General features: G+C 44.5%; 1 protein-coding gene across 1 annotated transcript in view; it reads right to left on the bottom strand.

The window, feature by feature from the left end:
• Nucleotides 1-393: 393 nt before the first annotated feature.
• Nucleotides 394-19,988, bottom strand: part of UTP20 (UTP20 small subunit processome component) — a 66,007-nt gene continuing 46,412 nt past the window's right edge. The window contains exons 43-62 of the mRNA XM_026109508.2: nucleotides 19,647-19,803; nucleotides 18,713-18,811; nucleotides 17,902-18,069; nucleotides 17,022-17,188; nucleotides 15,720-15,861; nucleotides 15,296-15,412; nucleotides 14,334-14,504; nucleotides 13,431-13,559; nucleotides 12,850-12,960; nucleotides 12,004-12,083; nucleotides 11,147-11,216; nucleotides 9,895-10,077; nucleotides 8,817-8,948; nucleotides 7,183-7,315; nucleotides 5,786-5,985; nucleotides 5,352-5,423; nucleotides 4,212-4,484; nucleotides 3,375-3,501; nucleotides 1,082-1,227; nucleotides 394-718 (exon numbers count right to left, since the gene is read on the bottom strand). Coding sequence (XP_025965293.2) covers nucleotides 563-718; nucleotides 1,082-1,227; nucleotides 3,375-3,501; nucleotides 4,212-4,484; nucleotides 5,352-5,423; nucleotides 5,786-5,985; nucleotides 7,183-7,315; nucleotides 8,817-8,948; nucleotides 9,895-10,077; nucleotides 11,147-11,216; nucleotides 12,004-12,083; nucleotides 12,850-12,960; nucleotides 13,431-13,559; nucleotides 14,334-14,504; nucleotides 15,296-15,412; nucleotides 15,720-15,861; nucleotides 17,022-17,188; nucleotides 17,902-18,069; nucleotides 18,713-18,811; nucleotides 19,647-19,803 — 2,833 coding nt within the window. The 3' untranslated portion in view covers nucleotides 394-562. The remainder of the gene's footprint in view (nucleotides 719-1,081; nucleotides 1,228-3,374; nucleotides 3,502-4,211; nucleotides 4,485-5,351; nucleotides 5,424-5,785; nucleotides 5,986-7,182; nucleotides 7,316-8,816; nucleotides 8,949-9,894; nucleotides 10,078-11,146; nucleotides 11,217-12,003; nucleotides 12,084-12,849; nucleotides 12,961-13,430; nucleotides 13,560-14,333; nucleotides 14,505-15,295; nucleotides 15,413-15,719; nucleotides 15,862-17,021; nucleotides 17,189-17,901; nucleotides 18,070-18,712; nucleotides 18,812-19,646; nucleotides 19,804-19,988) is intronic.

Raw genomic sequence — 19,988 nt, 5'->3', positions numbered from 1 at the left:
GCTAATGCTGTTTGAATAAGTTACAGCAACTGAGATATATACTGTACCTGTAGCCGTTAAAGTAGCATTTACTTTCTGAAAGAAAAAAAGTTTTCTGCAACCACCTACTGCTCCAATGTTCCAGGGTAGGCACTCGACTTCAACCTGCACCTTTCATGAGCTTTTATTTCTATACTCTAAGCTTATCCAGAAGTGACAGGTAATTTACTCCCAACAGCCATAGGGACTGAAAGGCAACTCAAGATAGGGAGGCAAACTGTTCTTTCCAGGATCACAGGCATGCAGGCAGTCATCGCATAATCCCCACTTTCAAAAATGAAGTAATATTAAAAAAAATCATGGTAGTTGTCCATTCAATTGTACATGGTCTTAACACAGACTAAATATACAAGGTTTAGGAAAAACTGACAAGCTTTTATTTAAGATCCCAGATGAAAAAGAAGACATGAAAAAGTACAAATAAATACATTAAAATATGTAAATAATTTCTTTTTAACAATTATTAGTTCTCTAGCTGGAAGTTTCTTTTTATAAAATTATCCTCCAGGAGGTAAAAGCCTTTTCATTCCACCATTGCTAAATCTTTCAGTGCATGACTTCTAGGTTTCTTGGCCTTGTAGCTAGGGCGCAGGAATTCTATTTTTCTTTTCTTGGTTTCTGCTTTATTCTTATGTCTCTTCAGCTTCCTCCTTGCAGCAATGTCGGGATTTGCTACAGTCTAATGAGAAACAATACATTTATATGTTTAGTTGGAATCCACTGTCCCTTTAAACATCAGACACTTCCTAAAAAATTGCTGACAGAAAAAGCGTTAGTTTTCTTAGGCTCTATGAAACTATGAGGGTATCCTGGCTCATCTGCCCAGGTTTACCACTGCTCTGCCGGTAAACTGAGAAGCACAGCATCATTGTCAGTCAAACCTTGCCCGAGAGTGTGATCTTAAACCATTTCTTGTTAAGTTTCTGAACTGAAACTATCCCAATTTGGGAGGAAGATCTTCCTCAAACTTACCTTCCTGGTCATCTGTGAAGCATTTACATTTTTTTTTTCCCCTAAAAGGGAAATCAGAATAAACTCTTACCTGCAAAGCCCTTTGCTTTTTCCTGATAGCTCTTTTCTGATTGGCCTGTTTCTGCACAGAAGAAAAGGCAACTGAAAAAGCCTCCAGTCCAACCAATTTCTTGAGCAGTTCTATGATTTCTTGGGAAAGGTTCTTCAACGTTGGATCTAGTAAAACAAAATTAACTTGCTTGATATTTTCAGACTACGGAATGAAAGCTGAGAACCCAGTAAAGATTACCCCTTCTTCACAAAACAATGGCTGTACCTATTCATTTTGCCCAGTATCCTCTGACAAGACCAGAGCAAAAATGCTTGTGAAACCTGCTGGCTCTTCACAAGCTTTCCCGGAGGACTGTAAGTGCAGCTTCACACAGGCAAACCAAAAATAATGTTTCTGAGATGCAAAAGCTTTTTCAGAAAGATAACGGCATCCCAGAGCTTTTTATAGGTGGCTTGCCATATAAAGCCACCATGGCTCTTCAGAATAGGCTTTGTTGGAAACAGAAATGATTCCAGTTCAAAGCACCTTGTCAACTCTAACTCTTTGTCCAATTTTATGCACCTTAAATAATTGCTTGACCTTGTTATAAAGAGCTGGCTTGATGTTTGGGATCCATAATTGCAACATATTAACTGCAAACACACACACACATATGAGATACTGGGGGAAAAAAAAAAAAAAAAAAGACTGTAAGCAGGTGCCCTGGGAAAGACAGCAGAGCAAACGTGTTTCTCTCAGTCTTCCAAAAGACCCTGCTTGTACAGTCTCCCCTGAAGCTTGTGTAAGCTACTTGTCTTCACAACATCCTTCAGTAACAAGTTCTCTGGGTCTACTCCCCATCATGTGGAAAACCACCTCCGCATATATTCTAAACCATCATTTGATGGCCCCTAGCTCTTGTGTTGCCAGAGAGAACAAAAGCAAGTTGATCTTTATCCACTCATAGATTTGTCAATCTCTATCCTATCTCCTCCAAGTCTCTTATTTTCCTAGCAAAAACATACTAGCCACCTCAACTGTTCTTATATGGAAGCTGCTCCAGAGCATTGTTACTGCTCTTCTCCAAATTTTTCCATGTCTTCCGAACCCTTTCTAGGATGTAGGACACAGTGCTGCACACTGCATTTTCAAGACATATACAAACTATGGATTTACAGAGTGATATGATTGTTTTGTTTTGTCCTCTGTTCTTTTCCTAACATTGGATTGACTGAGCACTCTTAACTGAGCACATTTTCAGCAACTATCAGAACACCAAAGTCTTGCTCTTAAGTCAAGAATTCATCATGTTAAATAGGAAATTTGTTTGCTTTTCCCCACCAGGCATCACTTCATACAGATCACACAAGGCATACTATCTGCCAGTTCACTGCCCAGCAGTTAGGTCCTAAGGTCTTTCTGCAGTCTTTACTGTTCATTTGCCACAGTGCATACGCACGGGTTTCCTTCAGATTTTTAAACAAACATGGATCTCCAAAGAAAAACAAGTGTTTTTGCACAGACAGTATCTAGTGAATGACCTGGACTAATTCAGGAAGCAGTGAGAAGTTTTCTGCACACAATTCAATAGGATACAGGCCTGCCTGCACATACAGCATGCCGCATTCCTGTAGTGGGCAGCTCTCCTCCACTAGCTCCAAGGTTTGCTGTCTTTCGGTCACTCAGGTGAGATCTGGCTGCCACACTCTCAGGATAGTGAACATGTGACACACACTGAAGTTCATTTCACGATTTTCTACTTTATAAGTGGAAGCCTGAGGAAAAATCATCAAGCAACCGCCATCGAAGTAGCAACTGCAACTTGTACAGTCCCATGCTCTACAGCAACACACACTGCCGTAAAAAACCCCCACTGTTTTACACTAAAACTGAAACACACCTCTAATCATTGGGCATGGCTCTTTCTGCCCCCAGTCCTCACAGGACAATTAAAGACTGACTTGGTAACAGTCTTGTTCTGACTTCCCTAAGATCTGCAATCTGTTCCTCTGCTCAACAAGGCCTCAGCCTTGCCACCATGAGTACTACACTTTCTCCACTAGATCACATATTCAAGTTTTATCCACTTGCATGCAGGAGCCTGCCGAACTTCATTTCTCTCTTTTTCTCTGTGACCGCATAAATCATCGCTTCAGCTGTCATACACTCTCCTCCTTTCCTGGTACTTTGGTTAGACTGCGGGTAGCTGAAATTCACTCGATTATGACGTCTGTGCATCAACAGCCAAAAGGAAGGACAGGCGGTGTCTGCACTGAGGCACAAAACTGACACACCTTCCTCTTTGCTAGTCTTTGTGAAGGAAATCACTCACCTTGCTCTGCATAGGTGCTGTTCAGTTCCCTGTACAGAGGCGTGAGAATTGTTGGAAGGTACGGCTGGATTCTCTCTTTTCCCAGATCCACTGAGATTGCTCCCAAGAACTTAAAGACGCAGCTTCTCTGAAAATGAGTGTATGGGACAATGAGGGAAGGGAGGTAGGGAGGAAACTGCCTAACCTGAACTGTTACAAGAGCACTATGCATCACTGTTCAACGTACAGGCAGCTGTTTCAGACGCACTAGTCAGAAACTCACTGCTTTTACAAGGTCTTACTGGTGCCAAGTACAGCCTTCAGATGAGACACAACCTCATGGGATCTGTAAACTTACGAGCTGTGATTTCACTAGGATGATGTTAGCTGTTAACACTTCGAAAGACAGACTTGTTCTCCGTCCTCTACGGAGGCAGCTGAAGATATTAAAGCTCAGCCTCTAACTCTGCACCAAAGGGGCCGCAGTGCCTGTCTGTCACTCTCCCATATCCTCCCCCCTTCTCCCAGCAAGTAACTCCACACTGCTCTTCCCCTGCTTGCATAAACAAAAAACCCTCGGGCTTTACGGCCAGCACTCTCCCCTTCAGCTTGGTGCCACCAGCTTTCTTAACCCTCATAGCCCTACACCATTACCAAGGAGAAGCAGACTGGCACAAGCCTTTCCCAAGAATCCCAACCTGAAATGCTTGTTTCTTCCTTAGCATGTACTAATCCTAGTTTCAGCACCAGCTCCCAGCACCCTCTGCACCTGGTCCCTTCGGAGCAAAGAGCCAGAGCAACACTCTCCTTCGCAAGTGCCTCCAACATCAAATGCATTTGGTCTAACCCTGTTCTTACCTTTAAGGGGATCTTAGGGGAATACGCTGCTTCTCGCTTTGCCATGAGGGAGAGTTTCTTCATTATCCACAGCAAAGTGGCTGGCTGGCCTTTCTCTTCTGTGTCCTCCCTTTCTCCCTCTCCTTGAGCAGAAAGGTCTCTTTCACCCTCATCTTCAGAGGCCTCCTGCTCTTCCACTTCACAGTTGCATTCCCCTTTGGCCTCTTCGCCCTCTTCTGAGGCAGGGGCTAGCAAGTAAATAACTTTGGCCACAAACAACAAATTCTTTATAACCTGAAGTATGAAAACAGAGCAGTCAATCACAGTTTCCCAGAGTGCCAGCACCAGCAGCGACCAGGGCACGGAAGAGCCAAGGCTACATCTGAAAGAGGAACTGGCCAACCCAGGAGGGTATAACATGTTCGGCCCATCCCATGTGACAGAGCATGTTACTCCTAACAGGACAGTCCACCTCAACATTCCCTTGCAGTCTGGAAGAGTCTTTTCCCAGACCCTGGGGAAGATGAATACTGTGGCGATACCTTTCCCTTGCAGCACCCAGTATCCGTGAGCACTATAACATTACATAAAACACATGAGCTACTGTCCCTTTAGGGCTCTGGCATGCCCCTGAGGCAGGGCTGCTTCTTTTCTCTTCCGCACCTCAGGCAGCCCCTGGCTCTCCACAGAGGAAATCTCTGACCAGGCTCACACTGGAGTCGGTGTGAACCTTCTAGTAGTGGTATAAAGCTGGGTCAAACGCTCCCAGCAGAACAGTCACTACTCCAGTGTGGCTGCTGGGAGCCAGCTCCAGGATTTGGTTGCCCAGCCTGCTCCAGTCTGGGCTGCACAGGGCCAGACTCTCCCTGACGGAAGGCCGGACCAGAATGGACCCCAGTCCTGCATGATGCCTCCCCTTTCTGTCCCTGCCACCACTCAGTTCCTCTGACAGATTGATACAGTGAGGGGGTACTTTGCTGGCCCCTCTGTGACATGCACCTGCTTAGACACCCTTAGCACAGCAGTTGGCTCTGCACCATATATTGCTCTGAACCGTCACCAGACAGCGACACTGCTGTGCGGACTAGAACATAACACTCCTTCATGGTCCCCGGCCTGCCCCATGCCCTTACAGAGCCCCAGACCTTCTCCTACTCTCACCTGCTCTCCTAGAGACTGGTCCAGGAACTTGGATTGCAGCTGATGGCAGAAGGCAAACACGAGCTCCTTCATCTGGGGAGACGAAAAGGGGGAGGGAATTTTTACATGAGAGGAAGCAAGGAGGAGAAATCCAAAGTGGTGCTTTGCAAAAAAAAGTGACTGAAGTGGTCCCCAGAAGAAGCAAAGGGATCAGGCTCAGCACAACTTCTGCCTGCACCTAATAGCCCCATAGGGAGTCTTTGTGCTGCTAAGACCCCAGAGAAGTCCCTTCCCAGCAGCAGGGACATCTGCTCAAATACTTTAAATGATCAGGATTAGGCAGCAGATGGAACCAAATAAGAGAGAAATGTACATGCCAAGCTACTAAAGGTATCCTCATGTCCCAGCTAGGGAACAGCTAGGGGCAGGGGAAAAGAAGTAACTCACATCACTACCTTTCCGTGCAGTTCAGCTGTCAAGAAGAACGTGGATGTAGGCAGCTGTGCCGACATCTTTTTCCTCTTCCCTGCTTTTCTTTCACTCCACTTGCTGACAAGATCTTCTGGCTTGTGAGACGCAAACAACAAACCAAAAATCTGAGTAGCTGTCAGCCAGACCCAGCTGTGAGGATACCACAGGTGAGACTGGACATGACCTGGGGAAAGAAAACCTCTTTCAGCAATGGAGCTGGTCCAGCAAGAGGCAAAAGAGAACCATATCCCTCCAAGAGTTACCACAGCACATGCTACAGTCAAAAGGTAAAGGCAGTGAATTGTGCTCATCTGCTCAGAGCGTACTCAAAGGCTTCCTAGGAACTTTTGCCAGCCAAAGCAGAAAGTAGCAAAAAGTACAGGCAACCAGATGTCCCCACCATGATCAGGCACTCTGGAACGCTACTTCAGCACTTCCAAATATCCCAGGACAGGGACATTGCTGGAAAGGAAAGGGCCACTGCGGGCAAGAAAAGCAGGCACTGTGCAAAAGCACACTGCTGCACCCCTCCTGGCTGCCAAGTCACGTTCTGCCAGCACCCATGGTGCCCTCATGGGCTCGGTGCTACAGCACCTCTGCTCATGATGTCTCAGGACTCACTGCTGCGGGACTCTGTGGCGAGATAGCCCTGGTCCAGCTGGTCAGATCCAACTGCTGGATGGAGGCTAAGCATGTTTCAGAGAAGAGGCACAGGCACCCTCTCGTCTTGCCTCTGTCCAAACTACACGTATCACTGGGTAATCCAGGAGTGATATTGGTATCTCCTATCCCACTAAAAGGCCTCTGGCAGGCTGAACTCTTATGACACAACCCAGCCAGATCCAGGCTTTCTGATGACTGAAAATGAAGCAAATTAAAAACACAACAACAAAATGCCAATGACCCAGCCGGACATTGCAGCATTTCACTCACGGGCAAACTGGTTGAATCAAATGGCCTCCAGCTCCTAATGTCCCAGCAGGCACACGGCATTTACAACACTATTACCCCATGCCAATGCTTGTTGGCTGGTATGTATTATCTCATGGGGAAAATCTCATCTTCCTAGGAGAGCTGAAAGCTTTCATCTAAGATGATGTAATTATGGTCAAACACACAATAATTTGCAACTATTTGCTCTTGGGATTATAGAAAATACTTCCGAGCAACTGGAACAGAGGGCATACTGTTTTCATCAACTCTGTAACCTTTTCCATTAACATCTGCTCTTTTGCTGCCCAGTAACTGCCATGTATTAGCATTTATGCAGCATGCCAACCTTGCGTGACAGAGTTCAGTTATTTATATTAGGGTGCAAACAACCACACAGCACACTGAGAATCCCCTTTGTAACACAGTCATAATAATTCTTGATACTTACCCCAGATATTTCGCACAACATCACTGTTCTTGGTTAACTGAATCAAGCTGCACTCTGTGATTAGCTTTGTTACCAGCACAAGAAAGCTGAACAGCAGCCTATCTGCAGCCTTCTCCTCTTCCTCTTCAGTTATCTAATAAAATCAGCAAGTCAAGAAAGATGCTTATGAGAAACTGAAGATAAGACTTATTTACCCTACCGGATAAATCTTGGATGAACCCTCCAAAGAGAACACTGCCTTGCACAAAATTTCCATAATACACAGAAGGACAACTCCATTAAAACAACACCATTAAAATGTTTCCTCTGGAGACTGAACCTCTGCAGGAGGTTATTACAATCACTCTTCTCTATGTTTATATAGGCATGTTACTGTAACAAAGTCTTAGGTTTGTAAATGCATGCAATTTACACACACGGTATACCATTTATGTGTGCACATGTATTTGTGCACATTTGTATCGTGTTCTTAGAGCCAAGATGAGCTCAGATTTACCTGTGTCTGCTGTGAAGCCCCTTGTTGTTATGACGACACTATGTGCACTGTATTTTACTAAATTGCCTTCAGGTCCTGACTGTGCCTGCAATCACCGGCTGGCTTGATATAACCAGCCAGCACTTTATCCACACGTCACAGCACAGGCAGTGATTACACTGAATTTGACATCACTGCTGACAGTTTATTTTCATCTCTTGCTAATCTACATACCCTGAGCCTCCACAAAGCTCTTCTCTCTTGTTCAGCATGGTGCCCTGGCCTGACAGTAACACACATGGCCACTCCCAAGCACAGTGACTGGGATCCCTTTGAGATTATCACATGCCAAGCAGAATCCGAGGCAGCCTCGTTATTTTGAGTTAATCATGTGCACTAAAGAGATTTTCAATAAAACAAAACTACAGCCTGAAGTTCAGGAAGGGACCTTCTTTGAAAGTTAAAGCTGTAGATAACACTGAACAAAGCAGTCACAAGTAATGCACTTCTGACCCTCCATGTTTACACAAATCTGCGTGCTGCCAGCGGTCACATTTCCCTGTTGTCAGCAGGATAGCCAGGCTGTTTTCCAACTAAACAGATTCTAACACATCCCAGTGTTACACATGCATCCTGCCATTCTTTTTTATGGTGGTGTTGCTTCACTTTGTTTTTCTTTAAATAAAACATTGAAGTCTCTACTGCAGCAGAAAAGACCACACAGTCAGAGAAAGCTATCTGGACACACACATTGCTACAAGCTGTCAACCCACCAAGTAACACAGGAAAAAAACCCAAACACACAGATTTGAGGGTCATCTCACAAACCCTTTCCACCCACAGATCTTTAATAGAGACTGCGGCAAGGAGCAATATATATATCCACTGCTTACACAGCCTACCTGCAGGCACAGGCCAGGTGGCTCTGCAAAGTTCCTTTGCCCCTGTGTTATGACACGTGACATCGAGTTTGGGCTTACAGACAAAAACGTGGTTCTAGGTCAGTGATGACCCTTTCAGAACAAATGCATGTGCTTTGTGTCTTTCCTTAGTCCCACACAGCAGGTCCAACAGTTTAATCCCTCCTATGCTTATTCTTCCCTTCCTCCATTTTTTAAATTCTCTTTCCCTGAGTCTCACACATGATAAAATGACTTACGTTTTCAAATTTAATAGGGTTGATTTCTGTTTCAATCAAGGTGAGGACAGCTTCAAGCCGCCTTTCAAACATCACTCCCTCCACTTCAACAAACAAACCGCAAGCCTGGGCAGCCAACCTCCTGTGTGAGCTCTGCCAACAGAAAGAATAAAACCCACTTGTTACTTCTTCTTGATAATCAAGTCTTGCAGCTCACACGTGCAGCAGCTGGCAGCAGCTCTGACTTTTGTCTGTAGCAACAGCATCCTACAAGAGGCTGGTTTTCAGAGTATCATTGTAAAGCACATGTTGCCAGGTAGGGGGACAAACCTCCTGGCAGCACAAGTCATCCCTGGAAACACACCCTAAAACTGAATGCTGAAAGGCCATTTCCAGCCCCGATTCCCAGGTGCAGAGCTCCGGTGGGCTACTCTGCATTCTTCAGTGCTTCACAACACAACAGGTAGCTCACAGCTGTAAGCCAGGACTTAAACATATTAGAGATGAAAAGGATCAAGTGCTGGAAAACACTTCCTCCACTGCTGCAGAGAAATGGGTCCTGAGGCCTATTGGAAAATAACTAAACATCCAGGCAGCCGGATCAGGACAGGAAGCCTATCAGGCTTCAACTTTGTTACTCCCCAGCAGCCGGCAACAGAATGAAGCAAGTCTGAGCTAAAAACAGCACTGGCTGCCAATTACTGAGATCAGACAAGCTTTAAGGAATTTGCTCAAACATTTCACCTAAACAAAGACTAACCTTGGTGAAATGCCTGACACAAAAAGGGAACGGTAAGAAAGCAGTGCAATGTAACTGGAAAGTCTGTAGGCTGACCTACAGCAGCAACAGTTTCCTAGGTTCGTATAGCTAGATGAAGCTACATCACTCCCTCCTCTTCAAGTGCCACAGCTATGGTACATACAGTGCTATGGTGGTGAACATGGCTCTAATGAACTTTTATTCTAGGCTGATTCTTGTCCATACTCCTTTCCTAAAACTAATAAATCAGGCATAACTGAACCCATCAATTCACCAGCCACAATCTTACTCAGCCCACGAGTAGAGTCTAGATCCGATCAATGAAAAGACAACAAATACCTTCTTGCTGTGAAACCACTCTGTGACCAGTGAAAACATCAGATCTTGTTTTTCATTGTTTATCTTACTGAGCAGAGATTTACATGTCAAAGCCGCCATCTTTTTGCACTTGGCAGAGTCATCATTTACCATCATCATACAAAGAGACAGAAAAAACAGCCCACAGTATTTGTGGAGGAGCTCCTAGAAGGAAACAAGCATCAGTCAGGCTGTCAGTTAACTGCACATCTCCAAAGAGCTTCTGGCATTTAAACGGAAAAAGCAGGGTATTTACTGTACAGCGTACAGGAACAATGCCAGCCCCAAGGGGAGACCATGTCAAGGCAGCTGAACAGAAAGGAGGAGATGATCCAGTTGTTGGAGCATGCAGGGAGGACAGGACAGCACCATCCCTGCTCTGACACAGACTTGCTAAAATGGCCCTGGGACAGCAACTTAGTCTCAAACCTTAAAGAGCATTTAAATGTCTAACTCTCATTGAAATAGGCAGAGGTTCCTAAGTACTCTGGCAATCAGGCTCAAAGGCCCTTCTGTAACACAGGGATAGCAGTGCTTTGCTACTTCAGAGTGGCTGGGAACCACGCTGAGACACTTTATCTAATCAGGGGGTAGAGAAGCACAGCTGACAGTGCAGAATTTTTCTTCCTTCCTCCCAAATACTTGCTTCATTGCACTTCTCTCAGTCTCATATGTACTCAGTCAAGCTCCAGCTGCAGAGCTCAGAGTCAGCATAACATTTTGTGTATGTTAGCCTACATAGATGCAGAGTTAATTTTTTAGCTCTAATTTTGATCCATCCCACTGTAAAAGCCTGTTGGCCTGGCTGGAAAGCAAGGAACAGATGTGGTACGTCACATATCAGTTCAGTCAACAACATCCCTTATGGATGTTAAGGAAAGCCCACAACAGGAAAACTCTTGATTTCATTTTCTTTTCATACACAACTTCCTTAACTGGTTGTGTTTCTTCCTAGCGTAAATCACCATAAAGTTATCCAAATTCCTGCTGACAGAGCTCTATTTTACTTGCAGACTGAGCACATTAGGTAATGAAGTACTACAGACTCTCCAGCATGTCATTTCTGTTTTGGAGCACAGCCAAGTTCTTTGAGATAAGTGAACATTCTGCTCATGATAGGAGATAATATGAACTACCAAGTGCTCCCAATATAAACTGCTCTGAAAATGCTGTCACTGCAAACACCTGACAAGAATTGACTGCTTCATGCTTCGTACCATAGGCTGCTCGTTACCTGTGGGAACATGTCAAAAAGGTATGTAATCATCTCCAGCGCAGACTCCCTTCCAGTTTCATACTCGTAACTGCAAAGAAATAATTAACAATTGCAGCTGGGTTCATTCCATGGAAAGTTGCTAATGATTTATAAGAATGGCCAATGCCCAGTAATACACACTGCCAGGGATCCTTCTACAACAACTACCAGACACCTGTTCTGGTACTCAGGAGAAAGGAAGCAACAGGCCTATCAACTCTGACTCGCAGATGATGGGCGCTGGCAGACAAAAATGGATGAAACGGGGCTCCAGTCAACTTGAGTCAGCACAACAGCACAGTGTTATGATGCTGGAGGGCACATGTCAACTACTGTCACTTTGAGCAAGGGAGAGGTCATGCTCAGAAGGAGGTTTTGGGCACACTCTCCTCTCCATACTGCTGAATTGGTGCAGTTGATATCAACTGGGCCTGAAGCAATTCAGGCTACTACCATGGGACAGCAGTCAGACAACTGCACTTTCCCTTATTCCTTCTGGATCTTCCAGTTCACCTGGCTCACAAGCAGTGCAGCTGGTTAACCACTAAGCAAACAACAGAACCTTTGTCTACAAATGGGTAAAAAGCAACAAAGCTAACTAGGAAACAGAGGAATAGAAAGTTCCTATATTTACCAGACATCCACCTCTGAAAAAAAGTAGTTTTTTTGGCTCTTTTTTTTTTGGCTTTTTTGGCTCTAAAAGAGCCAAGAAAATCAAGACTGCAGCCACACCCTCTGCTCGTTATGAACAGCCCTTTGGCACACCAGAAGGCCACTAAATCACATCTAAGCAACAAAGCTTTGTTCTGACAGAAATGTGGGGGATATAAACTCACTCCAGCTGTGCGAGCATGAACTCCAAATTGGGTTTCAGCTTGTCACCAAGGGGGTAGTCAAGAATATATTTTAAGTAAATCTGGAATAAAACACAGAGAGGAGTTACCAGAAACACTAAGAAAAGCTTTTAAAAAGGTTATGAGGCAAATATGATGGTGGAGCAGCAAGTTTAGGAGAGATACCCCTTCCCTCTGTGTGTGCAAGTTCCTATCCCAGAAGCGGACAACTGATCTCAAGCTCTACGCCTGGAACAGGATCTGCAGGTGCTTGACTTCTGCCAGATCAGTCTCCAGAGTATTATCATGACTTAATCAGGCTTCTGTTAACAGAGATTCATCAGCATCCTTCAAAATTAATTCTGTAACTATGAAAATGCACCATTTAATTAAGCACAGCCCCTGCTCCATCCACACTCCAATGTCTGAAATGAAGCAACCAATGCTGTATTTTGGCTGTTTTTAGGCTAGAAAGAGGAAAGTAGTAACGGGCAGGAACCACAAATAATGGCAAATTCTCTTCTGCTGAGATACAAAAAAAGGCAAGACCTTAGTTACATGGGCCTAAAGGCCTCCAAGGGAGGGACAATATCACTGCTGCCCAGTAGCTCTCTCTGAAGCTATGTCATGGGTTTTCACTACGGGCAAGCAGCCTGCTTGTGCTATGTGTCTGCCACAATAACTAAGCCAGCCAGATAACAAGGGGATAAGGATTAGTAAGAAGGGGAAACAGGGTTGAAGATTCAGCAGGACAAAGACACATCTCTGAGAGCTGAGATGGCCACATTAAGCCCTCTATCCTGTTAGACTGCTGTAAATAAAGTAAGATGAGAGACTTATTCTACCAACCTGCCTGCACTGGACTCGCACAGGCTCACTCTGGCCCGTGATGGCCAGCTGGGCAACCTTCTGCAGCACATCATCGATTTCAGGAACAATCAGCTTCCTAGATAAAATGGCCTAAAACATGAAAGCACAGCTAGGGTCACACTATTTTGGTTGCACAGTACAAGATGTAGTATTATAACCTGGGGCTACACTTTTCTCAGATAGTACATTAATACTGGGGTTTTCGCATCTTCAAACATAGACAGAGGGACTTCAAGGAAAAAAAAAAAAAGTGGCTTAAAAAGGTGATCTATTTCTTTTGGAAGACACAAAGCTAAAGGTCAGAGATGTGGATTCTTTAGCAAAAACATCCTCAGACTCAAATGCTCACAGGCACTAGATGTGCATAAAATCACCACCCAAACAATTTTAAACAGCCACAAGCTAAACAGTAAAATTTTGCTGCTTTTTTCTATAACAGAGAGCCTTTAGAGCATTCTGTGACCTGTCTCTGACACAAGATCTTACAGGCTGTTACCAGAGGTAGAATCACTCTCATTCCAGCGGCTCACAGAACCTATACAATTGCTGCACAGAAATACCTTGAGAAGGCCAAAGGCAGTAGCTTGGCGTGATGAATCATAAATGTCTTCTTCAGCAAAGCCAAGCAACACTTGGAGCTGCTTGTCTGTTATGTGGCTCTTTGCATTCTTCACAAGTATTGTTACAGACTGCAAAAATCAAATTGCACATTGTCAATATACATGCGGTGCCATAAAATGTGAGCCTGCACAAAGCCTGACTCCGTTTACACCACTTTGGTTTGAAAGTACAGACTACTTCTCTGAAACATGTAGACAACACTATTCTCATCATATTGCTTTCAGCTGGCAATTTTAGGACAAAAACTGAACATAAGCAAATACATATGAATTCAGACAGGTCCTTGAAATAAGTGGGGATGCTCGTGAACACGAATAAGGATGCAGGAATGCAGCCAGGCAGAGGGGAAGATTCTTCCAGCACTAGAATTCAGCATTATTTACTCTAACTTTCCCTTATGATCATGAAGTTGTAATTAATTCAACAAAGTGTTTAAAAGACATCGACAGGAAGACACTTCAAAGAGTAAAAGTTATTACTGTTTTAACTGCCCTCTTCCCTTCAGCTGTGAGGGTTTACTTCAATGAATTATGTTAAAAGCAAGATATTCAGGTACAAAACTGACACCTCTCAAAAGAAAGGGTAGTAACAAGATTGTTCTACAGAAGCTTTTTTTGTTTTTCTGTCATACTCTCCCTCGACTCCAGACTTTGCAATTGTTGGGGTAACTTTCTCCAAATTTGCACGTGGGAGAGAATCAGCAAGACCTCTTTTTCCTCCCTACCTTGTGGTCTCCAGGCTGCCTCTCCAGAGTCAGCTGCAGGAGGGATGTGCAGTTGCACAAGTCTCATTCCACAAAGTTAAACATAAAGTAGAGGTGAGCAGAGTTGGGTCTGACTTACTTTGAAACAGTTCACAATCAAGTGGAAATTCTGGCCTTTGGCTACTCCTGTCTTGGCGAATTCTTTCAGCAAGAGGAAAAGCTGCTTGATTAGTGGCTCCAGATTCAGATTGACTGAAGGTAACGGGAACTTCAAAATCCATACTAAGGACTGCAGAGCACCAGTTATCACCTGTGAGAAAGAGCCAAAGGACAGCAATGTGGGTGCAATGACACTGAAAGAACACCTTTTTTACTCTAACTGCTACAGACAGGGCCAGTCTATCTGCAAATGTGGCAAAAGGGAACTAGTCAACAAAATCAGCTCTTTAAAACCATTCATATGCAATACAAAGCTCTCTACTCCACTCCCTAATTCTCCACCTTTGATTTTCCTAGGGCAAGGCATTAACAACGGGCTGATTCAGCAGATGGTGGGAACTCTTTCTGAAGCAGAGGTGCCCTCGAAGTCACTCTGCCAGAAACCCAGGTCACCTGAAAGTCTTGCTCCAGGTATCTATTGGTGTACAGGGTCTGCCTTTCATTCCTGGGAAACTCCAAGGTCAGCATATTCCCTCCTAGGCTCACTCAACCCCAAAGCTGCCCAAAAAGGAGGCTGACTGGGATGCTGGGGATAAAGACATTACAGATGGATCAAGAGAAACAATGTCTATGACAACACTGTTCTGAGCAGCCACAGATGGTCTGTGAGGTCTGTACAGTACTGATATGAACATGCTCCAGGAGACCGTGACCATAGGTGAACCTGCAGCGCTAGGGGCAGAGCATTCTGTCCTCCATCAGCAACAACCACTCCTCCCCCTTAGGATATCAAGTCTTCAAACAACTTGTTTATCTGCATGCCTATGAAATCAGGTTTGAAAACCAGATGCCTTTCTCTTCCCGTGCAGTTCAATTGTGAAATGACATTTGTGGGCTAGACTCTTCTTAGCAGTAGGGACAGGTGTCAGCTCAGAACTGTACCTTGACATCCATGGACTTCAGGCAGTCCATAAGCAGCTGAACAAAAGGATCTAACATTTCCAAAACATGCTCGTCGGAGGAATTTATTTTGGATCTCTTCAGGCTCATATGTAGCAACTGGCATAAAAAGACATAGAAGACATTCATCTCAAAGTCACGCCGTGACTCAAATGACTCAAATCAAGTCACACATTTATTCAGGTTATAGCAGAATTTATGCCATATTCCATTAAAATATCTGTAACACAGTAAGCACTTTTTATAGCTCTGTAAGAGGCATCACTGAAGTTACTACATGCAAAATAAAGCTAGGTTGAAGTGGCTATGTTTAATAAAATATACGACCAAGATGCCTTCCTTTGGATTCTTAAAAAATTTTTTTTTGATTTCAAAGCATTCTCTTTGTATCTGAGGAGATCCTTACCCGAAGTCCTGATTCAATCAGGATAGACATGTTAGTCCTGCTGCTGACAGGTGCTTTCTGCCCTCCTCGGGTGGGAGTGGGCTGAAGCAGCAGGCAGCTTTCTGGTTGCAGACGAGGATCTGGAGGGGGCGCAACTTTTGTTCTGAAAAACAGTGCAAGGCAAAAGAGGAAAATTTAGATTTCAGCCCTCTCCAGGACAAGCTTGCTGTTGGGACTGGAGAAAGCTGGGCTGTGCTTGGTTGCTGCCCACACAGCAAGCAAAATCAGGTCACAGCCAGAACACAATGAAATAAACTGAACTTAAGAGCAACAGAACAGACAGGATTCTCAGGCTTGAGAACAATGTCACTGTTGTGCAGACCAACAAATACACATTCATTTGCATAACATCTCCATTATTTTCTCCTCAATGAACAGGCAAAACCTTGGTAGTTCCTCCCAAGTGAACATACCACCCTTCCACATCTGTCCACATTTACAGACACTTCATTTACTGACTGTCCCACAATAGCCAGGCCTTCTCACCCCTGGACATTGGCTGTATCTAAGCATTGCTTGGCAAGTGCTTCTGGTATAGCCAGAGCAGTTTAAAAAACACACCTCCCTCAGCAGAGGGCTGGTAACTGATGGAGCTTGACACTCCTTGTTATCCATCGCAACTCAAGGCAGAATGGCTATGTAGAAATCTCTGCTAAGTGTTTTTCACTTAAGGGAGCAATAATTACTGATGGCTTTTTAAAATTGCTCCAAGGGGCCTGCAAACAGCTTTCGGATCATAGTGCAAGCCAGCCTATGCAAGAGGACATACGAGACACCTGAACCCAGTTCTGAACAGTGACGCCACCAAATGGAGAGGAAATCTCACAGCTATTCTCCCTGACTTCTGCACCAGCTCTGAAGTAAGTGGCAGGCCAGTTTCTCTTGTTCCTGACTCCATAAAAATGCCCAGGACCCTAAAGGCCTCTTACATGCTCATTTGTAGTTCCCTCCTACACACACATACGCACACACTCTCCCTTCACCCAAATCCATATACCAGCTTATCAGATGGTGAAAAAGCCTTCCTGAAGACCTTGAGCACCTATAAGGGCAGACTCCCGTAAGTTCAGAAAATGTTCATTTCCATTTCCAAGCTTTCTCCCTGCCCTGTGGCTGTCCAAATAATTTGCTCATATCAAAAACAAAGGGCAAATAAAAGGAAGGAAGCCCTTACAGATTTATCAGTTGGATTTGAGAGTTGCTATTTTTGCAGGTAACCCCCCAACCGATAACAGACTAGCTAGGTTGTGGCCTGGAACTCACTTGGCCTTCTCAGTGAGCAGAGGCAAGTTTTCGCTGATGAGACCGTGACTGAGGAGGAGAAGGGATTCTGCGTTCATGTCTGAATTGAAGATCAGCCCTGCCATGATGTGACGCAGTGCCTCATGCACCTTCCGGACTTTCTTCAGGCTTGTGGTGCTTTCCAGAATCTGCAAAGAAACCACCATGAGACTTGGTCAAAATGCAACGGGAGGGTAATGATCTGCCATCTGCTCTGAGAAGTCACAGGAAAAGCCAGAACAATTCCTCTGTCTTCACTTACTGCCTCCATTCCCAAGCTCTCTACACGAAGAATATCCCATCATCTCAGCTCTGCCCCAACATCCCTTCCTTTTCCCTCCAGTCTGTTCTCAGGCTCCTGCCCATTCTCCCTGCACCACCAGGACATTCCATATCTCACAAGCAAACATTTCTCCACCAGCGCATATCCCTCTGAAACAACTACATCTCTGCACAAACTTTTATTCCACATAGACAGAGCCTTAATACATTTTGGCAAGATTTTCTTTATGCACAAGGGGTCCGGTCATTAAATAGTCTGCAGAATTTATAGCACCAGAGTAAACAGCATTAACAAGAGTCATTGATGCAGAGGCAGAGGGAATTGAACAACCACAGTGGGATGTTTCCTTTCTAGCTCGGCAGAAAGCTTCCCAAAACACCACTCTTTCTCCTGGACGTTTATAGCAAAGTCTCACTTTATAAGTTGGTGCAGACTGGCTTCCAAGAGGAAAATGAGTAGCTAGAGCTGGATTATGTAAGTAATGCCACAGTAGCAACTAGATGCTCTAGAGTTTCTTCTAGATCATACACAATTAAGAGTGCTCTGGGCTTAAGAAAGGCTATGGCTGCCTTTTCTTACCTCTTTCAATGGCAGAATAAGTTTGGTCACCTGGCCCTTCCCTATATATTTTCCAAGAATTTCATAGGAATCGTAACTCTTGCTCTTGCGCGCTTCCATGACCTTGGAGACAATTCCCTTCACTTCTTTCTCTTCAGCTACATCCCCGAACAGCTCCTGGTTGAAAATCTTTGGAAAGCAGCCAACAGAAGTGAATGAGAGGAGCAAAAAAGTAGAGCTGGATTCATGCAGTAACAGCAGAACCAGGCTATTTTTTCCCTATCCACAAAAAAAAAAACAAAAAACAAAAAAAAAAACCACCAATTCCCTGAGGGCCCCACAAATCACACCTGCCTTTCCTTTGTCAATATACAACACCCCAGTCCCAGCAAACTAGTGGGAGAACCTGTTCTCATACCCCTCTGTGGTGTTGTGACAAGGAGCGAGAATCCAGTCAGATCAAGACATTCAAATGTACCCCCTTTCTGGATTGCCAGCTGAGCTCCTGGGCCCTGTGGTCTGCACTGACTAGATCTCTGCTGACTATTGCTTAGCCATCTAGAGCACATGGCAAAACAATTACATGTCTTAATCTCGAACCAATTCCCTCCTAAGATGAAGGGCCCAGGGCACACTCTCAGAGGTACTTTGTTCCTCTACAAGGGGTATGCTAATGCCTCACTAAAACCAGTCTTTCTCCTCTGCAGTAAATGCACAATCAGCCCAGTTCGCCACCGAGTATGAGGCGATCTCCAGACAACCCTCTGCTCTTCCCAGAGTGTCCCCCAAGCACTCCATGGTGCACTTTCTTTCAATCTTCAATAGCTTTTACCTCAACCAGGATATCTAAGCAAGGATCCAAATCACCAGCACTGAGCTTGCTAGTAAGGCCCTTCAGTAACAGGTTCACAGTGAAAGTCAGCACGTGGAGCTAGAGAAGAAGAGAAAAATCATGTTTCCATCTCCCCTCCATGGATGACTTTTGTAACTGGATGGAGGGGGGAATCCAACAGCAGAGACATCACAACTCACATACTGCATTTGAGTTTTCACTACAGAAAAACTACTGGAAGGATGAGAATCCATGGGTGGGTGGCAGGAAGAGGACCTCTGTCCCTCCACACACTAGCAGGAGGGCTAAAATTCCCTCTTTCCCCAGTGTTCTTACTGCTATTTTTAGGCTGTGCTAATCAGTGTTTTCACAGTTCCAGTAGCTAGAAGCTCATGTTTGCCCCCTGAGATAATACACATAGGAAATTATTGTTATCTGTGGAAAGAGGAAACTATTGTTATCTGTGGAAAGAGGAAAGATGAATTAATAGTCAGGGCCTTGGCTCTGCATTCAGGAAGTAAGGCTGCAATTAGAATCTCCACCACATGCTCTCTGTGCAGTCTCTGTGGCAAGTCACCTCTGATGATGTTTGACCCTACCAAAGCTACTGGAAAGATTCCCACTAATTTTAATGGGACCAGGAATTCATCCTTCATCTCTGTACCTCAAATCTTCACTGGGAAAATGGAGATCCTTTCTTCTTCTTCCCTGCTTAGACTATAAGTTCTTTGGCTACGGTCCCTCAGTTAACATATGTTTATATACTATCTAGCCTAACAAAGAATGATATAGGATCTAAAAATAGCATCTAGTTGTATTATACCAACTACTCTTCCGGTGCAAAACAATATTGGTAATAAATTTCCCTTTGGATTCTCCTCCTAACACTTACAAAGACCTACAAAGAGCAGAAGAGGAAGAAATTCAGCATTACCTGGTACCCGTGGACAAGAGTGGACTGCATCTCTTTTAAGATGTACAGCAGGTACTGCGCTCCCAACACTTCCATGATTTTAGTGAGAGTGTTGCGGGCGATGTCCCGGATTTCCTGGGCTCTGTTCCTCAAGAACGAGCAGACTTTCAGCAGGATGCTGGAAGCAGAGATGGACAGCTTAGCTCACCCCCAAAGAGAGCAGAATTAATTACACTGTTAACTAGGAAGGCTGCTTTTCAGGGTTGTTTTACAACCAAATCTATGTTCAAAGCCAGTCACAGAAAGGCTTTATAGTCATACACAGACCCATCCTCCTTCAAAAGATTTTACAGACTGTCCTTT

The sequence above is a fragment of the Dromaius novaehollandiae genome, chromosome 1, assembly GCF_036370855.1.
Source record: "Dromaius novaehollandiae isolate bDroNov1 chromosome 1, bDroNov1.hap1, whole genome shotgun sequence".
NCBI classification, from domain to species: Eukaryota; Metazoa; Chordata; class Aves; order Casuariiformes; family Dromaiidae; genus Dromaius; species Dromaius novaehollandiae.
This window is presented reverse-complemented; position numbering and strand designations above follow the sequence as displayed.